The following is a 19530-nucleotide window of genomic DNA, read 5'->3' on the forward strand; positions in this document are numbered from 1 at the left end:
CCGTCAGCACAGCTGGTTTGCATATAATACACAATAAACATGCGACTTTATGTATCACACATATGTTCCTATTGTCATCCAAATTACATATATTTTCATATTGCCTTCTTGTTAATGTAAATGTTGCTAACAATACAATATGCAGATGAAACGTTCAAATGTCATGAATGTTCAACAAAAAGTAGTTCCCGAATGAATAGTTTCCAGTTCAGTGACCCTTGAGCCTTGCATGGGTTGGCTTCAACCGAACAAGTGTCTGACGGTGTCACACGTCGGACGTTGGATGTTTAAAATTCAGTTTCGTTATTTATTTTGTCATCAAGAGATCATGAATACGATATCTCATGATTATACATTACGCCACGTTCAACCTATAGTGATGTTAGACGTTAGATGTGAGGTAGGACTAGAAGGTAAGTTGGGAAATGACAAGGTGGGCACAACTATTGCAAACGTACTCATGGTTCCGCACTGGCAGCATGTATAGTTTTTTTCGAATAGAAATTTCTCGTATCAAGATTTAGTTGGTTATTTTTCAACATTTTTTTTTTCTTGCATTACTATTATTTTCATATTTTTAAACACTCGACATTTTTAAAAAAGTCAAAATTACGAGGAAAATCGAAGTAACGTGAAGAAATCGACATATCGAGTTCTATGAAAGTTTTGAAATAACGAGAAAATATCGAAATTTCGTATAAATGATCGAAGTAACGAGACAAAAATCGAAATTTTGAAGAAATACTCACTGACTTTCCAGGTATTTTGAGCCAGACACCTGAATTTAATGGGTTTTTTACAAAGCGTGTCATGGCGGAATATTGAAGAAGACATGGTGATGACGACTCAGTATGATAGTAATATACATATAATATTCTCAATATTTCCATGACTGTATAAAGTCATTCAAAATTAAAGGATTTCAAAATGTCCAAAAGAAGATGGTTTTCAATGCTTCAGTGCTGATCAACGACTTTGGAATATGTGGTCCTTCTTTAGAACACGCTTCAAGATCCCTGAGATTCGCCATTTGCTACAATGGATGTAAAATATTATGAGTCTTGGCAACTGTGTCATCTTCTAGGAGAACAATATTGTGTGGTGAGGTGACCCTCAGCATACGGAGGGGTGGGGTAGCCTAGTGGTCATATGAAGCGTTCGCCCGTCACGCCGAAGACCCTGGTTCAATTCCCCTCGTGGGTAATGTGAAACCCATTGTCTGGTGTCCCCCGCCGTGATATTGCTGTAATATTGCTAAAAGTGTCGTACAACCAAACTCACTCACTCACTCTCTCAGTATGCTAATGCAAGGTCACAATATTACCCAACACCTGACACATCTCGCCAAGTACTGGATGACTAAACTTGTGTTACGTCCTCATTCAGACTTTGCCGGACGGACCGAACCAGGACGGTCATGGTCACGGTCATGCTTCCCAGCCCCATGATGTAACATTTGTCGGTATGCATCATCTCATATGCCATGAATTGACCGACGAACTGAATCTCTCTGAATGCGCGGTTGGCTGGTGTTTCATTTTTTCAGCAAGAGTGCAAATCCAAATGTTAATACTGTTAGCCTTATTATAAACTAGGATTTTTTTAACATTTGTTGAACAATACGATATCATCGATATACCGTATACTTCAGTATATCGTATGCGAGATATTCAGTTTAGTATCTATAAAAACACACATATATCAGCAAGAAATCAAACACAGAAGGTGGCCACGGTGATGCGAACTTCTTGCCTAAAAGTCCTATCTGCAGGTTTTACATAGATGTTATCTAGGAAGTCCACCATTCCAAATACTGTTTCCTCAGTAAAGTTCAGATGATGTTTTGCCTTCTTTATTCACTAATTTCCCGCACCTTTGAAGATAGATATGTGAGTTTTTCTATCGCAAACACGTATGATCGAGTGGATCCGATCTTAACCCTTTGCAGCATATCTTGGACATGATTGGTCGTCGTGTGCAACAATGGGACCTTCCTGTACAGAACCTGGCCCAATTGGAAGCTGCTTTACACGAGGAATGGCGTAGACTGCTCATTCAGAGGATCAGAAGGCTGACAGGGGGTATGAGGAGGAGAGTGCTGGCTGTCATACAGTCACATGGAGGTTACACTCAGTATTGACCTTAAATCGTGTAATGTTCACATTCACCAATAAATTCAACATTAAACATTCCAGGGCCATACTTGTACAGACATGGTTTTGTATGAAAATCAGCGTGTGTGTTTGTAATGAGCAATTATCATCATAACATCAAGATGGATTCCAATCATTTTGTCGTTTTTATGGTCAAAGGATCATACGAGTCAGAAAAAAACTCATATTTTCCATCGTGGTCATCACGAGAAGTTTTATGTACGTGTTGAAAAGCCATCAGTGCAGAAATACAAGGGAAGAGACGCTTTGGATAGAGTATGTTTACAGCCTCTGGTCTGGCTGGACATTTCCATATTGACCATTCCGGACGTTACCAGCACACACTCACTCACTCACTCACTCACTCACTCACTCACTCACCTGTTGTGGTTCCTTGGTCTGGCCCAGTTTCCAGAATCGCCACACAAAGGGCAAGAGGAGCCTCTCATCTCGCACTGGCTCATGGCGGTGTTCTCACAACAAGGTCAGATAGATTTCCATTAATACATAAACTCATAGCCTCATTGCTCCATATAATCTAATTTCACAAATCTGATTACGTAGCTACCAGAAATAATCGGAGGACTGCACAGCTTAATACTCAACAATCATTCATCGAATCAATTAACAGTACATGAATTTCATATACTTAAGTATGTACAGAATATTAATACATTCATGAAACCAGTGACGGCCGTGCTGTGCTTGCTGATGTCAATCTAACATTTCTCTCCAGACTGCCCACCAGCCCCACTGAAATACCAAGCAGTCATGGCATAGTATAAGTAGGTGATGTTGTAGAGAGGGTTGCCATCAGGCACAGAAGTAGGGAAACTACAAAATGATATATTTTTCCCCCAGCAGGAAGCTTGCCACTTTCGGATCTGCGCATGCTCATGGATGATTCCTAGGGTTGCCTGATGAAGCCCATTTCTGGTGTCCCCCGCCGTGATATTGTTGGAATATTGTTAATAGCGGCGTAAAACCTTATTCACTCACTCACTTACTCACTAGGACTGCCTGCGGTGAACATCTGAAAAATATTCTGTGACATGAGAGGTCAATTCTGATATTTCTCATTCTAAATGTCTGATGTGTTGTGGCAAGCATTTCAGCCCCTACTACGACTTTCAGTCAGCCAGAATACACTGGTCGTGGTGTGAAACCCAGATTCACTTGGATTTTGATCCTTGGTCTCTGCGCACCATACAAAACAGAAACAAAACAGAGTCAGATCTTGCGTGACCTCGATTCCTCCTAAATGGGGACACTTTTGTCATAATCTACACCATATCATAATCTATATAGAATTAGCTTTCTAAAGACCTATGATATGTAGGTACGGTAGATAAGAATATTAAGTCGACTCTAAACCCTTGCCTACGGCGCTCCTATACAACTGCTAGTGTGATTCTTAAAAGCGTAAAACGTGTATGACCTGCGCTTCTTTGGGAGTTAAATTAAATACTGTTCGAAGATGCATAAAATCACAACAATGCAATCAACAGGAAGATAGGCAGTGAGTTTTAACCATGTCTACAGGGCCAGCCTCACTCGATCAGTCACCTACGTGGCAGTCGATGTTGGTGTGAGTCTAGCGAGTGCTGCAATAGGTAGGCAGTGAGTTACCGTCCTTGGATGTTGGCTAACATGGCAGACTTGATCGTTCGGAGGTTTCGTAATGAGACTTCAGACGGACTATGCATATGCAAGAGCAGCACAGGGCGATATGAGTGCTCTTTGAGGCCTGATTTCAGTCTCATCTACTGCTATATACGTATTGGATACGAAAAACCGAATATTTGGCAGCTTCCATCATTATTTATTAATTAAGAACGAAGACAAAATTCTGTAATTCAATGGCGGCACCTACATTAATTACTGACCCTGATAATGAATACTGCTTCCACCATCCTGATCCACTGCATTGCCTCTTTTGATTGTGAACCTACAACTGTGTGATTGAATAGAATTTGTTGATATTTCTCGATCGTATTTGACAGTTGAATGATTTTAGTTCTGTATGTGGTTTAACAAGTAGGAAATTCCCAAATGTAGCCACCTTGAAACTGGTCACACTCTCGCAGGGTGAAGGCGTACACATCGTACCTGTCAACACTGCAAGAACACGCTCTGAAACACAGTTTTTCCAGCAAATGTTAAAATAACGTCATATACTACTAGTAATATCACGAAAAATGCAACTCTAAGGTCTGTTATAGATTTTAACTGTTGTCATGTGTCAAGCTGATAGTTCTTACGATTTGCACCTGCATGAGATCCAGGACACAATATCCCACAGAGGATCTCGGGGTTACAGTAATTAATAACAGGGTGAGTTCCAGGCTCGTTTCATAATTCCAAATACGACATATAAACTCTTTGAATGGCATTTAGAAGGGATACACGTGAGAGTGAAAATACCCGCTTCCTTGTTTTCATTCACTTGATGACAGAGTATGAGACATGGGAATGACACCATTGTCCTTATGATCCAGCCAAGCTTACGTAATGTGCAGTGGAGATGAATTTTATATCCATACATTATCTATCATAACAGCAAGACAATGGGCGTGGTGGATGTAACAGAGAATGCACTGGTACTGAACAAACGCTGATATGGTGCTTGAATCAGAACAAATATTATTAGAAGTATGCCAGTGAATACATCTGATTTACATTCAAATTGTGAATAATTTCTGCATTATATGAATTTGTGCATTGTTCTGTTACGTCTTCAAAGCTATGATGTTACGCCGATGTAACTGGCTGAAGTGTGCATATTGACAACCCAACTGAATCGATATGAATATAGATATTTTTCTTTGTTCTTGAAAAGGGTTTTGTTTCAGACATAACGAAATAAAACGAAGTAATACGACAAATGATTTTTTTGTCCAAACTGTTCAAAGCATTGTACAGAAAGACAGACAAAGGAATTGGCGAAATTGATCATACGCATTGAAAAGAAAGGCAGATTATTAAGTTTGTTTGGTATCCCGTTATATACGATATATATATACTCATTCTCCCTCAACGCAACCGACAGGAACGTCAGGTGGAAACACTCAAATGTGGTAGACGCACTATCTGATACACATGACGACGTGGCATCATCACCATCGGTTTTCGCGGTTGGAATACCATGACGTGGATCACCGACTCGCCGGGTCTGGCCACTCGATCCCGTCGGTCTTACGATTTGCTGAAAGTTCTGACACATATCTTCACGGCCACATGTAATAATTAAAGAAAGTAACAACATAGCTGTGGTGACGTACTTTGTCAATCATTTCTCCACAAGGACAGCATCACTATACACTGTTTTGCTTCTGATAATCCTTGTATTCATTCGACCGCTATATCAGCGAATACGTTTGAAGTGGGTATTTTTATTATACCAATTCTTCTGAGATCGAACCCGGCTATTGTTCCGGTTTATTAGACGCATACAATTTTTTCATCAGGTGATCGCAAGGTGAACATGCTCACAAACACACGCAAAGGCAAATCAGTTGCATACTTTAAGAACATATTAATAGGGGAAATGTGTGCGTATATTTAAACCTTTATTTCGGCTTGAGGCAACATAGACAACCAGCACTAAATGCAGAAAACAATCAACAAATTAAGATACAGAACAATGTATAAATATCAACAAGGTCAAAAGTAAACTCTAAATGATGTCAATATTACTACAGTGAAAACCTAAGTGGTGAAACATCTATTTCTAAGCTCCGACTACGCAGGTATCTGTTTTTCGCGGTCTTGTTCGATTTTGACTTAGACCGGAAGTGACGTAGTTGACTGGCGTAGTCCTCGTGCAGCATGGGAATGTAAGTGTTTGGTTGACACTGTCGCTGAAAGAAGAACAAGCGTTTTTGTCAGTAACGGCGCTTCTGTAACCTCTTGGAATTCAGGTGAAATAAACTTTACTGATATAACAATAAGGAATTTTGTCTCTGAATACCCTAACGTTAAGTACAGGTTTGCAAAATACCTGATAATAAAAAAAAACTGGAGATAACGTGTTTATGAGTTGACTTCTTTAAACACGTTTCAGTGCGCTCGTTTCTGATTAAGCTAAAGTGTGAGTCAGTAACTACGAAGCTTTGTAAAATGTGAACGCACCTGATGTTTTTCAAAGAACGCCTTGTAACCGCCATGCAGCAGGTACACTTCCGGGAAGAAGAGGAACGGGTAGCGGTCGCTGTTCAACTTCCGGTCCATACTCCGCAGATGGCGTAATCTGGGTTTAAGAAAGATTGCATCGGATGAGGAACATGTCGATATGAAATGTGCATTACAGCGTAAAACTGTTTCAATGCCAAGTTTTCGGGTCAGTTGAACAAAGTTAAAGGTGAGAGAACAGAGACAGATCAAACCAGGTACACAAGGGCAACTTACAGTTTGGGCGCTCTCTCTGAGGAGAATTCACAGTGGAAAACCAGGATGTTCCGTTGAGTCGACTCCCTCCCTCGTAGGCTGGTGACTAACTCCGAGATTTGAGCCTCGTTGTGGAGATTGATGGCACCCTGTAAGAACATTGATCTTGGGGATGATAAAATGCATAGAATGTCTACTTGACGTTATTAGGAATATTTATGATCTTACAGATATTACATCATTACAGTCTCATACATCAACAAATAACTTATAATTTACCTCTATATGACCACCCTCATATTCATATGGGTAGCGACAGTCGATGATCTGGTACCCGGAAATGACGTCATCGTATTTCCCTGTCAGTAGTTGACTGACTGTGCGTGGAGACACTGACTTGAGATCCTTGTGTCGGCCTGTGATGGTCGGGAGCCTGTGACACTGGATAACAAATAATGACTCCATTATACAATCAAATATGACAAACCAAAATAAATGAGCGTCAGATGCCGTGGACCATTTCAGCAAAACTTGAGTTCTTTGTGAATATTTCCATGCATACATTGATACATTGATTATTACCTTTGAGCCATCGCCAATCAGATTGATTTCCGCCTCCATTTTATCCACAGCTGATTTCATGGATTCGGGGAATTCCGAAATATATAGCTTCGCACCATCCTCCATGACGTCAGCATATGTGGATCTCTTTACCGCAGTACTTCCGTCCTCATCACGTGGCCGTTTTGGTGAGAATAGAGATTTTCTTACGGAACTGAAGTCAATGATTGTTCTGCTCGACAGAAAACAGCTGAGTGGGGATCCCTGAAGATGGAGATGGGAAATATTCTCATACTTGATATATTGGAATCGGAACTTGTGTTTTGTATGTTGTTTAACTCGACATTATAAGGCGGCCTCCAAACAATCCAGCCATTTGATACAATGATAATGCATTGTGCATGATCTGTTTAGTTCTTGGTAGAGATATCTGTGAATATCACTTGTGTATTACTCAAACACTATAGACATGATGATGGGTCTGTGTATATAGCAACACAGTGGGGACTTTTACCTCTGTGTCACTCTCGTGAGATTCGAAACCACTGTCACGTGAGTCGTCGTCATCATCGAAAGTGAGGCTGCGAGGCAAATCGCCAGCATCTTCAGGAATAGAAAGAAGACCCAATGTCACTGGATCGGGACTCTCAAGGGAAGCGCGTTCATCTGGGACGTTTGAGAAGGAGTCATTTTAAACTGAAAAGAATGTTGACATTGTTATAAAGTTGAGTCAAATGCATTATTGGTGAATTAAGATAAACAATGGACTACAGCTAATAACATATGATTTTCCTCTGAATCCTGTTTGATGTATTGATGGAAGTTAACATGATTCTGATTGTTACGTCTTGTAAGCTGAATCCTTACCCGTAGTGTCTATGTCTTCCTGTTTTAGGCAGTGTAAGGTTTCTTGTTGTGACTGCCCTGTGTCTTATACAACAGTAGCTAGATAATGATGCCCTCTGCTGTTTCCCAAACTGTATATATACCTACACACCATCAATGACCTGATTACATACACAAACTAACTAACAAATACTGCATACTATCGTTAACACTTCAGTCTAATGACGGTATAATGAGTCAAAGAGACTGAAACTCTGAAACAACAAATCCCGACTAATTATAGTCCAGCTAGCACCTTGTGAGTGACCAGCGCTCCAGCTTGGGGAGGAACGGCGATGGCTTGTGTGTGCAGCGTTTCTATACGGGGATGAGGGAAAATTATCCCCCGAGTGATGATCCAGGTAAAGCATCAAATATACCGATAATTGAGGGCAGAAATTAGGCACACACAGTGGAACAATAGGACAGCTCGTTACATTGTTTGTATAGGAAGACAGTGGTGGGTGTTGGATCGGACAGTGGGAAGACCTATGGAACAATGCGTGTTAAAAGTAGCTCTGGACTGGGTCAGAGTACAAGTCGTTCAGTAGTAATAACACCACTTTAAGATAATTACTGCGTTGTTTGAACATTAAATTGAAACATGAGAAAAAGGTTTTGTTTCATAGATGGTACACCATAAAATTCATGTTCAGATTCTAACAAGGATTCGTTGCCAATTACATAATGTGTTACATTTGCTTGGATAGTACATCATGTATTGGAACTTCAGCAATATTTGTGTCCACAATGATATACAAATTGGCATCAGCTAAATACCTGTTATCCATTGTCATCCCAGTCAGGCAGACAATAATGTATGTCTTAACTCCCTTCAACATTTCTGAACGACTTTTGGCGTATATAAAGCACAGAACCACCCGATACATGAATTATGAATGATTAAAACAAAACAAATAACTAAAAGCTACTTCAACGCCATATATGTTTTTGTTTTGTCTTTATTTGTGTTTATGTGGCTTAAACATATTTTTATTTCCGAATTTCACTCACAGTGCAATATATACCTTGTGAAGGAACCTGGAAAAAGAATAAAGGAACACTTGTACTTTCAAGTGTTCCCTGATTCGTTTCCATGAGTATATTAGATCTGTACTCTTTCTAATGGTTTTGTTTGGTTGTCAAAACAGACGCAATCTGTCTATGAAACAGAAAAGTGTCTTTATTGATTTGGAGAATTAAAGCTTCGAGGCTGTTTAGTCAAGAGATGGACTTTTCCCGTTGCATGAGAGAGTTTAGTTTTAGCAATATTCCAGCAAGACACAAGAAATGGGCTTCACACATTGTACCCACGTGGGGAATCAAACCCGTGTCTTCGGGCGAAGGCTTTAACCACTAGGCTACGCCACCACCCCCAGAAATAATGAACATATGTGAACAAAATATGGTAAATGCATGAGAAACTGTCCTTTTTGTGATCGAGGTATACGATACGAATATCATTTTTCGTGAATGTGCTACTTATGATGAAATCAGACTCAAATAAGTTCAGTTGAAATATATCATGCATTAAAAACAATATCTGCTGAACAGAAATGGACATTAGTGAGTTTAGTGAAATGTGTGTTAGAGTGAGATACATGTACATTGATATGTTACTAATTACCTGGCTCTCATCTCTCACCTAGACATAGTGCAATGTTGTCTTAACAAGACCTTTGGGGGTAAGTGAGAGTGAACCCTCTCAGGAACCAACCCCAAAATGTGCACGATCTTGCAGCTGCTTTGCAGGAACAATGGCGCCGACTCCCCAATAATGTATTTACACGCATCGGACCGTCCATGAGGAGGCGTGGCTTGGCATGTTGACGCTTTCCCGGTTATAACCGACAGAACCTGGTGTGAGGCTTTACCGGGTATACTAAACATTGAAATGTCGCTTTCCCGGGCCGACACTGGAGGCGTTGCTTAGCAATTGTGAACGCACGGGGTGGCCATACAAGCTACAGAACGTTTGCAACATCAGATTTAATTTCTTGTGAGTTGACTCTCTATTTACGCCTTTTATTGATAAATTCTGTAACCACACGGAACCGATTTTTGGCATTGTGATTATTCTCAGTTCATCCTATCAACCGTAACATATAATAAATGATAATCTCTATACCACATTCTTGTTCTTTCTTTTATATATTGTTTAATATATGATTGTAAAGTTTCTAGTTTGACTCAATATATTATCATATATTATTAATCGTAGATAAGAAATAATATTAAAATAGCGTCGTCGATAATATTGTACAGTACATAAACCTTTGTGATAGAATAAAGTTTTAATTTACTCACAATACATAAGGGCGGTGGGGTAGCCTAATGGTCAAGGCGTTGGCTCGTCACGCCAAAGACCCGGGTTCGAATCCCCACATGGGTACAATGAGTGAAGCCCATTTCTGGTGTCCCCCGCCGTGATGTTGCAGGAATATTGCTACAAGCGGCGTAAAACCAAACTCAGTCAGTCAGTCACAATACACAAGCTTAGGTTTTCAGTCATTGGGTGCTTCTAAATGATGTTCAGGAATCTGTTTTGTCAGGAACCCATGTCTAAACATCTCACCACGCACCAGTTTTGTGAAATACATGTAGAGTCATTCCTTTCTGACTTTTTTTTACATTTTTGATCAAAGTTACTTCTCCGATATTTCTCGATAATCGATCGATACTTAGTTAACAATTATCGATCTCTACGATCTCTATCGATATCTAGCCCCACACACTAAACACACGTGTACATACACGGGATCGCTTCACACGGATCGATACTGTATATGTGGAAACAGGAGTGGGGTAGCCCAGTGGTTAAAGCGTTCGCTCGTCACGCCGAAGGCCCGGGTTCGATTCTCCACATGGGTAAAATGTGTGAAGCCCATTTCTGGTGTCCTCCGACGTGATATTGCTGGAATATTGCTACAAGCGGCGTAAAACCAAACTCACTCATTCACCTATTGCACGGTTTTTGAGAGACTATCAAATAGTAATCTCACAAGGTGAGCGTGTCCTGCCACATCCGTCACAAACACAAGCGAAAGCAAGTCAGTTGTAAACCTTGAAAACATATTGATAGAAGAAGTGGGTGCGTATATTTCAACTTTATTTCGGATTTATACCACAGATAGCCAGCACTATATGCAGAAAACAATCAACAAGTTAAAGATAAATAACAATATATAAATATCAACAATGTCATCGTGATCGTTAAGTGATGTCAGCCTCATAAGTGTGAAAACTTCAGTGGTAAAACATCTGTTTCTAAGCTCCGACTGCGCACGTATCTGTTTTTCGCGGTCTTGGACTTAGACCGGAAGTGACGTAGTTGACTGGCGTAGTCCTCGTGCAGCATGGGAATGTAGGTGTTTGGTTGACACTGTCGCTGAAACAAGCACCTTTGTCAGTAACCTTACTTGTGTGATCTCTTGTAAAGCAAACGTTTGCGAAATGCGTGATGCAATAATAAAATAAAAAAAAACTAGATATGGCGTTTCTCAGTTTACTCCTCGCCAAGTTGTGCTCGTTTAATATTTAGCCAAAGTTTGAGTCGAGTATCATTATTTTACTGAAACAACAACTGTGAACGTACCTGATGTTGTTCATAGAAAGCCTTGTAACCGCCATCCAGTAAGTACACTTCCGGGTAGAAGAGGAACGGGTAGCAATCGCTGTTCAACTTCCGGTCCATACTCCGCAGATGGCGTAATCTGGGTTTAAGAAAGATTGCATCAGATGAGGAACATGTCGGTATGAACTGTGCGTCACAGCCTAAAACTGTTTCAATGCCAAGGTTCGGGTCAGTTTAACAAAAGTTAAAGGTAATAGACCGATCCAGTCCCGGCCGATAAGCCCCGCCCACTTCGTTTTTGACGTTAGGGGGGACAACCACTGGCAAATCACAATGGCGTCAGCGCCGGCGAAACGTTACGTGATTGCGAACGTTGTTGATGAATTCTGCTTGTGATACTTTGGTATCCGTCGTTTGGGAATGTTATTTAAAGAGGCAAGTTATACGTATGTGATTTTAAATATATTCTAGCTGGCAGGTTGCAACTGGCGAGTGAAAATGAGTTACATGCCCGATGAAAAATCGTCTCGACTAGCTGCTGAGACTGTTGGAAGCGTAATTTCTTTCGAATCAATTAATCTATCTGGCAATTCACCTCCGTCACAGCTATTAGCAGGGGAAGGGTAACTGAATTTTGTTGTTTGTATTTATAATTTTATAAAACTCGTGAACACAACCACATGTTCATGTTGCAGATCGTTTCGGTATCTATAAATAGATTATCAACACGTATACTGCGCGTGGCGCCTTTACTTATTTTTTGGCGTTGTTCAAATTTAGTTCAATAATCTGAAAACATGGGTTTCTATCTTTTAATGAATTAAGAGAATGGTAAATAAAAAGCAGAAAATATTTCCTGTCTACTACTTCATGCACCTTATTTGTCTGTATATAATTAATGTAAACAAATCAATCACAGCATAACCTATTTGATCTTATTTGGAAATCTGGAAAAGGTAATTGGGCTTGTAAACAGTATGTTTCCATGGACGTATCTGGATATACCCAGAAGCAAATATTCAACAGCTGATCTGCAGCAATTCTCAGTAAAGTTTCTCTCTTCAAAATCTGTACACCATGATAAAATGACACTGAATATAAGAAAATAATTTTTTTAATCATCATTTCCATTTTATTTTTCTATATGTACTTTGTTATTGAATCCTAATTTACATACAAACTTCCACAATACTGGACTTCATGAACTGCCAGCGTTTATGTACAGGTATGTCACAGCACCAGAACACAAAGAAGATCCAAGATACACTCTGGACCTGTACACTAGCTGACCCGTCTTCCAGAAATAGGAAACATGTGATGCAAAATCTTGGAACAGAGGATCCACAGTTATCCGAACAATTAACTTGCATTGAAGTAGAATGTTACACAAAATACAAATGTAGATCTATTGTTTTTTTATCAGAGATGTTTAACTGCTAACTACTAGTGTAAATAAGGTGCAAAGAATATATCCTAAGTTCAAAGCTTTTTGTCAATACAATTACATATTGACATTATTGCTTCTTAATTAAACAATGATAATCTTTGTTTTATTAGATCTGAGACCATATCCCTAGAGGACATAACACTGATTTTGATCTATTTCCTTTTCTGAGATACTTACTGGTGTCATAAGAATTATAGTAAAGTTGATTCAAAATTTGGTCAAAGTCATAACAAAGGTTTAGGAAAACAGACATGAAAATGTCCTGAAGCGTTCACCTCCTACAAACCAGTGTGCAATTAAATATGAAACTCATTTTCCAAATAACCATCAACAAACCTTGAACAATTTGTCCAAATCCATCATCTTAATAAACACTAGCTTTGGCTCAGTCTTCAAATATTAGTAACCTCCTAAAAAACTGATGATTTATCAGAAGAATTACATCAAATATGGGTTAAATATATGTTTCAATATTTATTCCGTTACATGAAAAGTCAACTGAGATTTTGTAAGTTATTCTGTTCCAGGACTGGATAATGCCTGACCAGGGTTGACCAAAACGTAGCCTTTGCTTTTTCAAATTCTCTGGATGTTGAAATAACTTAAATGAGTTATGATACTAGCAATCACTTTCAGAATTATCTTATTAGTAAATGTAGTATTTAAAAAACATCTAAAAGCAGGAGCCAAGAAACTAAGTTAATACCAAGTGATTGTCCTGCCATGATATGTATGGTGTTTGTTTGCCTAGTTCTGCCTTAAAATCATAAGAATCTGATATGTCAATCAATCAAATAATTATTTATTATTGATTAGATTATTATTAATTTTATTACCCTTCCACGTTTACTAAAAAGCAAGATTCTTAAAACATACCTTGCTATCATTTCCAGTGAATTAATCAAAATTACAGTTGTAATATTACTCCTAGAATGTACCAATATATGTGAATAATTTATGTGGTAACAAAACTTCAAATAATGTTCTCCTAATTAAGATATACACTTTATTTCACTCCGTCCAATACTCCAGAAAGTCGATCACTATTCTTCTCACATAGTTTTCGTATTCGATCAACATGGAGGAAGGTAATTCAATTCAAAGTCCCATGCAACTCTTTATAAAAAGCTGAAATATTTAAAGCAAGGTTTTATAGGCACTCATATGAATTAAGTTTGATACTTGGATATTGCATGATAGGCAACTGCTGACACTGACAATATTTCCGTTTGAATAAAAAATATTACTCCTCGAATATTTTGCTCTGTTAACAAGATACTGTAGGCCTTCAGATTGTGCTTATGAAACTTAAAACATCCTAAAATGTGTGACAAATTGAAGAATATCTAAGAGCGAAGGGGACAATATCCGCCACATTTTCTTTCATGTAACAAGTTTTGCTATTTCGGTTGACCGTAACCGAAATGGAGATTTGTTTACATCGTGTCACGGCTTTCTCGCATGTCTCATTTGAGCTTTATGGCGTACCAACTCAATGCCTAGTAGTGACTAAACACGTTAAGCAAAAACAATTTTGTAGTTACGAGAATTGTCCGTGTTTATAACACTTGCAAAGTCTTAAACTGCTTTTTGTTGTCATCAATTGGTAATGATTTTGCACATGTGCAAAAGTGTGGAAATTCGTGCAAATTCTCATCAGCAGGCAGACGTAGGTTTCCTGAACGATGGTGCAGACATTTAACTGATCGTTAGGCCTATCGCGTTTCTTGATCCGCCTCCATTTTGTTGTCTTGACCGTAATGGTTTGTTAAAGGTACACATCAAATCGCAGCAATATGTAATAAATATAGCGAGTGTAAATGGCATCATTCGAAGCACATCGCTTCGGAGGCATCGTTTGACCCCGGAAATAAGTCCGACAAATCCACACAGCGCGCCCGGCCTGCTGATTGGCCAAATTTGACGCATGCGCCAGTTTTGATTGACAGACTGGATCGGTCTATTGACGATGATCTGGTACCCGGAAATGACGTCATCGTATTTCCCTGTCAGTAGTTGACTGACTGTACGTGGAGACACTGACTTGAGATCCTTGTGTCGGCCTGTGATGGTCGGGAGCCTGTGACACTGGAGAACAAATAATGACTATTATACAATCAAATATGACAAACCAAAAGAAATGAGCGACAGATCCCGTGGACCATTTCAGTACAACTTCAGTGCTTTATAAATATTCCATGCATGCATAGCTTATTACCTTTGAGCCATCGCCAATCAGATTGATTTCCGCCTCCATTTTATCCACAGCTGATTTCATGGATTCGGGGGATTCCGAAATATAGAGCTCTTCACGACACATGACTTCATCACATCTAGATCTCTTTGCAGTTGGGCTGTCATCATCATCACGTGGCCGTTTTGGTGAGAATAAAGATTTTTTGACTGAACTGAAGTCGGTGATTGTTCTGATCGACAGAAAACAATTGAGAGGGGATCCCTGTAAATGGAGAAGGGGGAATACATTCATAAATGTAACAGGTTTCGTTTTGTTTTTGGTAGAGGCGGAAATAGTCAAGTTATATGACCGCTGGACCAGAAAATCCAGTGATTGATAAAATGAGGAACGATACACGACGTCAGGCTATGGTGACGCTCAATCCACCACCGAGTCAGACCACGGATCCCTTTCATCGCCTCTTAAGACCAGCACGGGTTCCTGGGGCCTAATCTATCCCAGAGTCCGCAGGATCCTAAGTTAGGGAATATTAAGATTACTCTCTGAAGGTGCATTGTTTGGTTTGGTTCTTGATAAAGATATGGGTGTGTATTGTGTGTTTACCATTACTTGCCAAACTTTAAAAGCATGTTTTCTTGATCTGTGGAAATAGTAACACAGTTTGGACTTTTACCTCGGAATCACTTCCGTGAGATTCGAAACCGCTGTCACGTGAGTCATCGTCGTCATCGAACGTGAGGCTTCGAGGCAAGACGCCGGTATCTTCAGGAATAGAAAGACGACCAGATGTCACGTGATCAGGACTATCAAGGCAAAGTGTGTTCATCAAGGACATTGCAGAAGGGGTCATTTTAACCTGAAAACAAATATCGACATCGTTATAAAAAGAATCCAAATTCATATTATTAAGATACAACAGAAATGTTACTGATGTAGCACGCTGCAGTACTGCAAATAATATGTGATTTTCATCTCCATCCTTGGAAGATGTTGATGGAAGTTATCATGATTCTGGTTGTAAGCAAGCCATTATAACGTCTTGTAGGCGGAATCCTTACCCGTAGTGTCTGTCTTCCTGTTTTAGGCAGTGTAAAGTTTCTTGTTGTGACTGCCCTGTGTCTTATACAACAGTCGCTAGATAATGATGCCCTCTGCAGTTTCCCAAACTGTATATATACCTACACACCATCAATGACCTGATTACATACACAAACTAATTAACAACTACTGCATACTATCGTTAACACTTCAGTCTAATGACGGTGTAATAAGGCAAACAGAGTCTGTAACTCTGAAACAACAAATCCCGACTAAAACGGAGCAATTATAGGAAGCTAGCACCTTGTGAGTGACCAGCGCTCCAGCTTGGGGAGGAAGGGTGATGGCTTGTGTGTCCAGCGTTTCTATATGGGGATGAGGGGAGATTATTCCCCGAGTGATAATCCAGGCGGGCATCAAATATACCGATAATTGAGGTTGGAATAAATGCTGTGTGTACAAATGGGTGATGGGTGCTTCATGCTACACACGTGACAATGTGCAATTGCCTATAAAGATGAGTTAACAATGCTAGCAGTATCAGCAATACACACAGTATTAGAGGCGATGTTTGTACCAACACACTGGACCAGGCAGGGAGGAAGACAGTGGTTCAATTTGCTTTTATTTAGGCATTAGGCAATGTGTAAATATAGTTACACAGTTAATAACATCCATTGAAGATTAAAACTCGTTGTTTGGCTGGAAAACAAAGGAATGCAGATGACTGGACAGTGTACCACTGACGTTGAACAACAATATCAGAAGGCTCGGTATAATTGTTTGTGTTGGGGAGTGCGGTAGTAAGTGGTTACAGGTCGGGAAAACCACATTTCCGAAACAGATAGCCAAAATTGATGTTGCTGATATGGTTGCGTGAATATGGAATGTGGCTGTTTAGTGATTCAAACAGGTTACCGTATTTAACTAACAAGACATGTTTCCTCATAGGTTTATTCAGATCACAACATATTTCATTTCTATAACTGGCACAATACACATGTTATATACTAATAGGTATTTTAGATATAATATTATCACATAATAATACATCTTAATCTGTAAAACATAATAATAATGATAATGGTTTAGTTTGTTGCCAAATGTACAAACATAAAATGGCGTAAGATCACAAAACATCATTTACAAACATTCTTTTTTACACCCCCTACTGCAGATGAAGGAGGTCGCCCACATGGTCCGTATACTCCATGTCACTCAGGTGTTGGTTCAGAACCTTGGTCTACAGTGATGCATGAGTGTGTTATATTTCTTTCTTCGTGAAGGTTCTGTCAGATAGTCTCAGGACAGCAACCTCTGTGAGAGACTGCTCACGCTGAAAGAGCTTTACCATCTCGTAAATGTCAGGGTGGCACTTTTGGACAAGTCTCTTTACCTTATTGTGCCATCCTTCTAGGTGTTTGTTGGTACGGTGGCCCTGGTTTTCGAAATCAGTTAGATTAATCTGGACATTCTAGGTTCTCTTTATACCCTATAAAATCATTCTGTACGTGAAATTGATGCAAATACTGCTTGAATATTTCTACGTTTTGGTGATTGATATTGCTGTGTGTAAACAGAAAATGGAAAAATGTTACTTTGCAAGCACAAATGTTAACAAAGATAAGTTGATGTGTTCCTAAACACTTTTGCACAATATCAAAGATACGTTGTACTTGTTTTCACTAATGCAAATCAGCAGAAAATCTTTTTAAAGACTGAAATCATAGGTATGATTCTTTTACAATTTTACACACTCTACAACAGTTGTTTCTTGTTTTAATAGTTGAAAAAGCAGAGTTTTATTTCACCCTTTCTTTTGGACATCTAAATCATTGTTATTGGTTTATTTCGGCATGGTCGAAAATAGGACAATTTAACTCTTCTGAAAAAGATGCATTTCACCTAAATATGAATTCGTTTGATAATTTGGTTCGTGATTTGCATAAAGCTGTGTTGTTAAGCTCTCTTGTAAACTAATACCTTCTAACATATCTTTGATAGTTTTTAAGTAATTCATAAAGGTAAGAGGGTAACGTTTCTTTTAGCGTTTAGTGTAGGAACAGTCCTTTACCGGTATTGCTTAAACACCACGTTTGTGAGTAGGAAAGATTATTCGTTTCTTGTGAAAACAATATATGGGGACACTCTTATACCGGTTACGGTAATCCATTAATTAATTAATCTATTGGAAATGTGACTTTACCGGCTACAGCCCTGTAATTATAATATATAACTATAAATATATACCATATATATTTCTCATTTCTCATGTCCTGTACAATGCATATACACCATGTATGTCTCATGTAACATCTTTAGAGGAATACAAATTTGAAAAGAAAATAAATAAAAAAATTTTAAAAAAAATAGACATAAAACTTTATCTAACTGGGTTTTTGTTTTAGCAGTTGTATCCAGCGCAGGGGAGTTCTTAACAATTCATTTTAAGATGGCAGGATATGGTATTAAGTTTCAACAGTAACATGTTTAAACAGTATATAAATTATTTTCAAAAGAAATGTTTTCTCTCTTTTTGAGAATTTGAACAGATTTGCTTTCGGATTGTGACGACTTCCTTACTGGAGAAGGGCTTGATTTGATTTAAACATATTTTATTCACAAATGTGAAAGGGATTGGGGACAAGTTATCCCCGCTCCCTGATAAGAGAGTGAAACTCCTTCCCCTGATCATGCGAGTTAGGTAGCTGACACCCGTTCCACTCTCGAAATAGTGTACCAGCGACCGGTTTCAGCTTGGCAGGGTATGGATTGTAGTTCTAAATTTGAGAACCAGCTTGAATACCATTTTGAGCGAGAAGATATACTTTTCACAAGAAAAGTTTTTTTAAAATTGTTTGCGTTACGAACCGCTTGAGTGAGTGAGTTAGAGAATTTGGTTTAACGCTGCTTGTAGCAGTATTCAAGCAATATCACGGCGGCGGACTCCACAAATAGGCTTCATTTTATCCATATGGGGAATCGAACCCGGGTCTTCGTGGTGACAAGCGAACGCATTAACCACAAAGCTACCCCCAGTTTTGCAGATACTGGCTTTTAGATATTTCTTTTACCTATTAAAGCTAGCCATTGTGTGGAATATACTGAAAGGCAAAATAAACGTCGTAATATTGGAAATGACATTTAAGTATTAATGGAGTATTTGTTTTTAAATTTACACCGGAAGTCAAGTTCATTTGTTTTCTGAACACAGCAGCTATGGCTATGTTAACGCGAGATCAACGGCAACAAGCCATTGGACGTACTCTAGACGCTGGTCAACGTGCTC

General features: G+C 39.1%; 1 protein-coding gene across 1 annotated transcript; it reads right to left on the reverse strand.

Moving 5' to 3' along the window:
- Positions 1-5848: 5848 nt before the first annotated feature.
- Positions 5849-16053, reverse strand: LOC124274616 (M-phase inducer phosphatase 2-like). Its single transcript, XM_046709982.1, has 11 exons — positions 15877-16053; positions 15225-15464; positions 15051-15094; positions 11581-11698; positions 9014-9026; positions 7615-7766; positions 7122-7364; positions 6819-6980; positions 6561-6688; positions 6285-6402; positions 5849-6013 (listed from the first exon to the last, which is right to left on the reverse strand). The coding sequence occupies exons 1-11, from the start codon at positions 16051-16053 to the stop codon at positions 5849-5851; spliced, it is 1560 nt and encodes a 519-aa protein (XP_046565938.1).
- Positions 16054-19530: the final 3477 nt, after the last annotated feature.

The sequence above is a fragment of the Haliotis rubra genome, unplaced genomic scaffold (assembly GCF_003918875.1).
Source record: "Haliotis rubra isolate DU_JTF1 unplaced genomic scaffold, ASM391887v1 Scf192, whole genome shotgun sequence".
NCBI lineage: Eukaryota > Metazoa > Mollusca > Gastropoda > Lepetellida > Haliotidae > Haliotis > Haliotis rubra.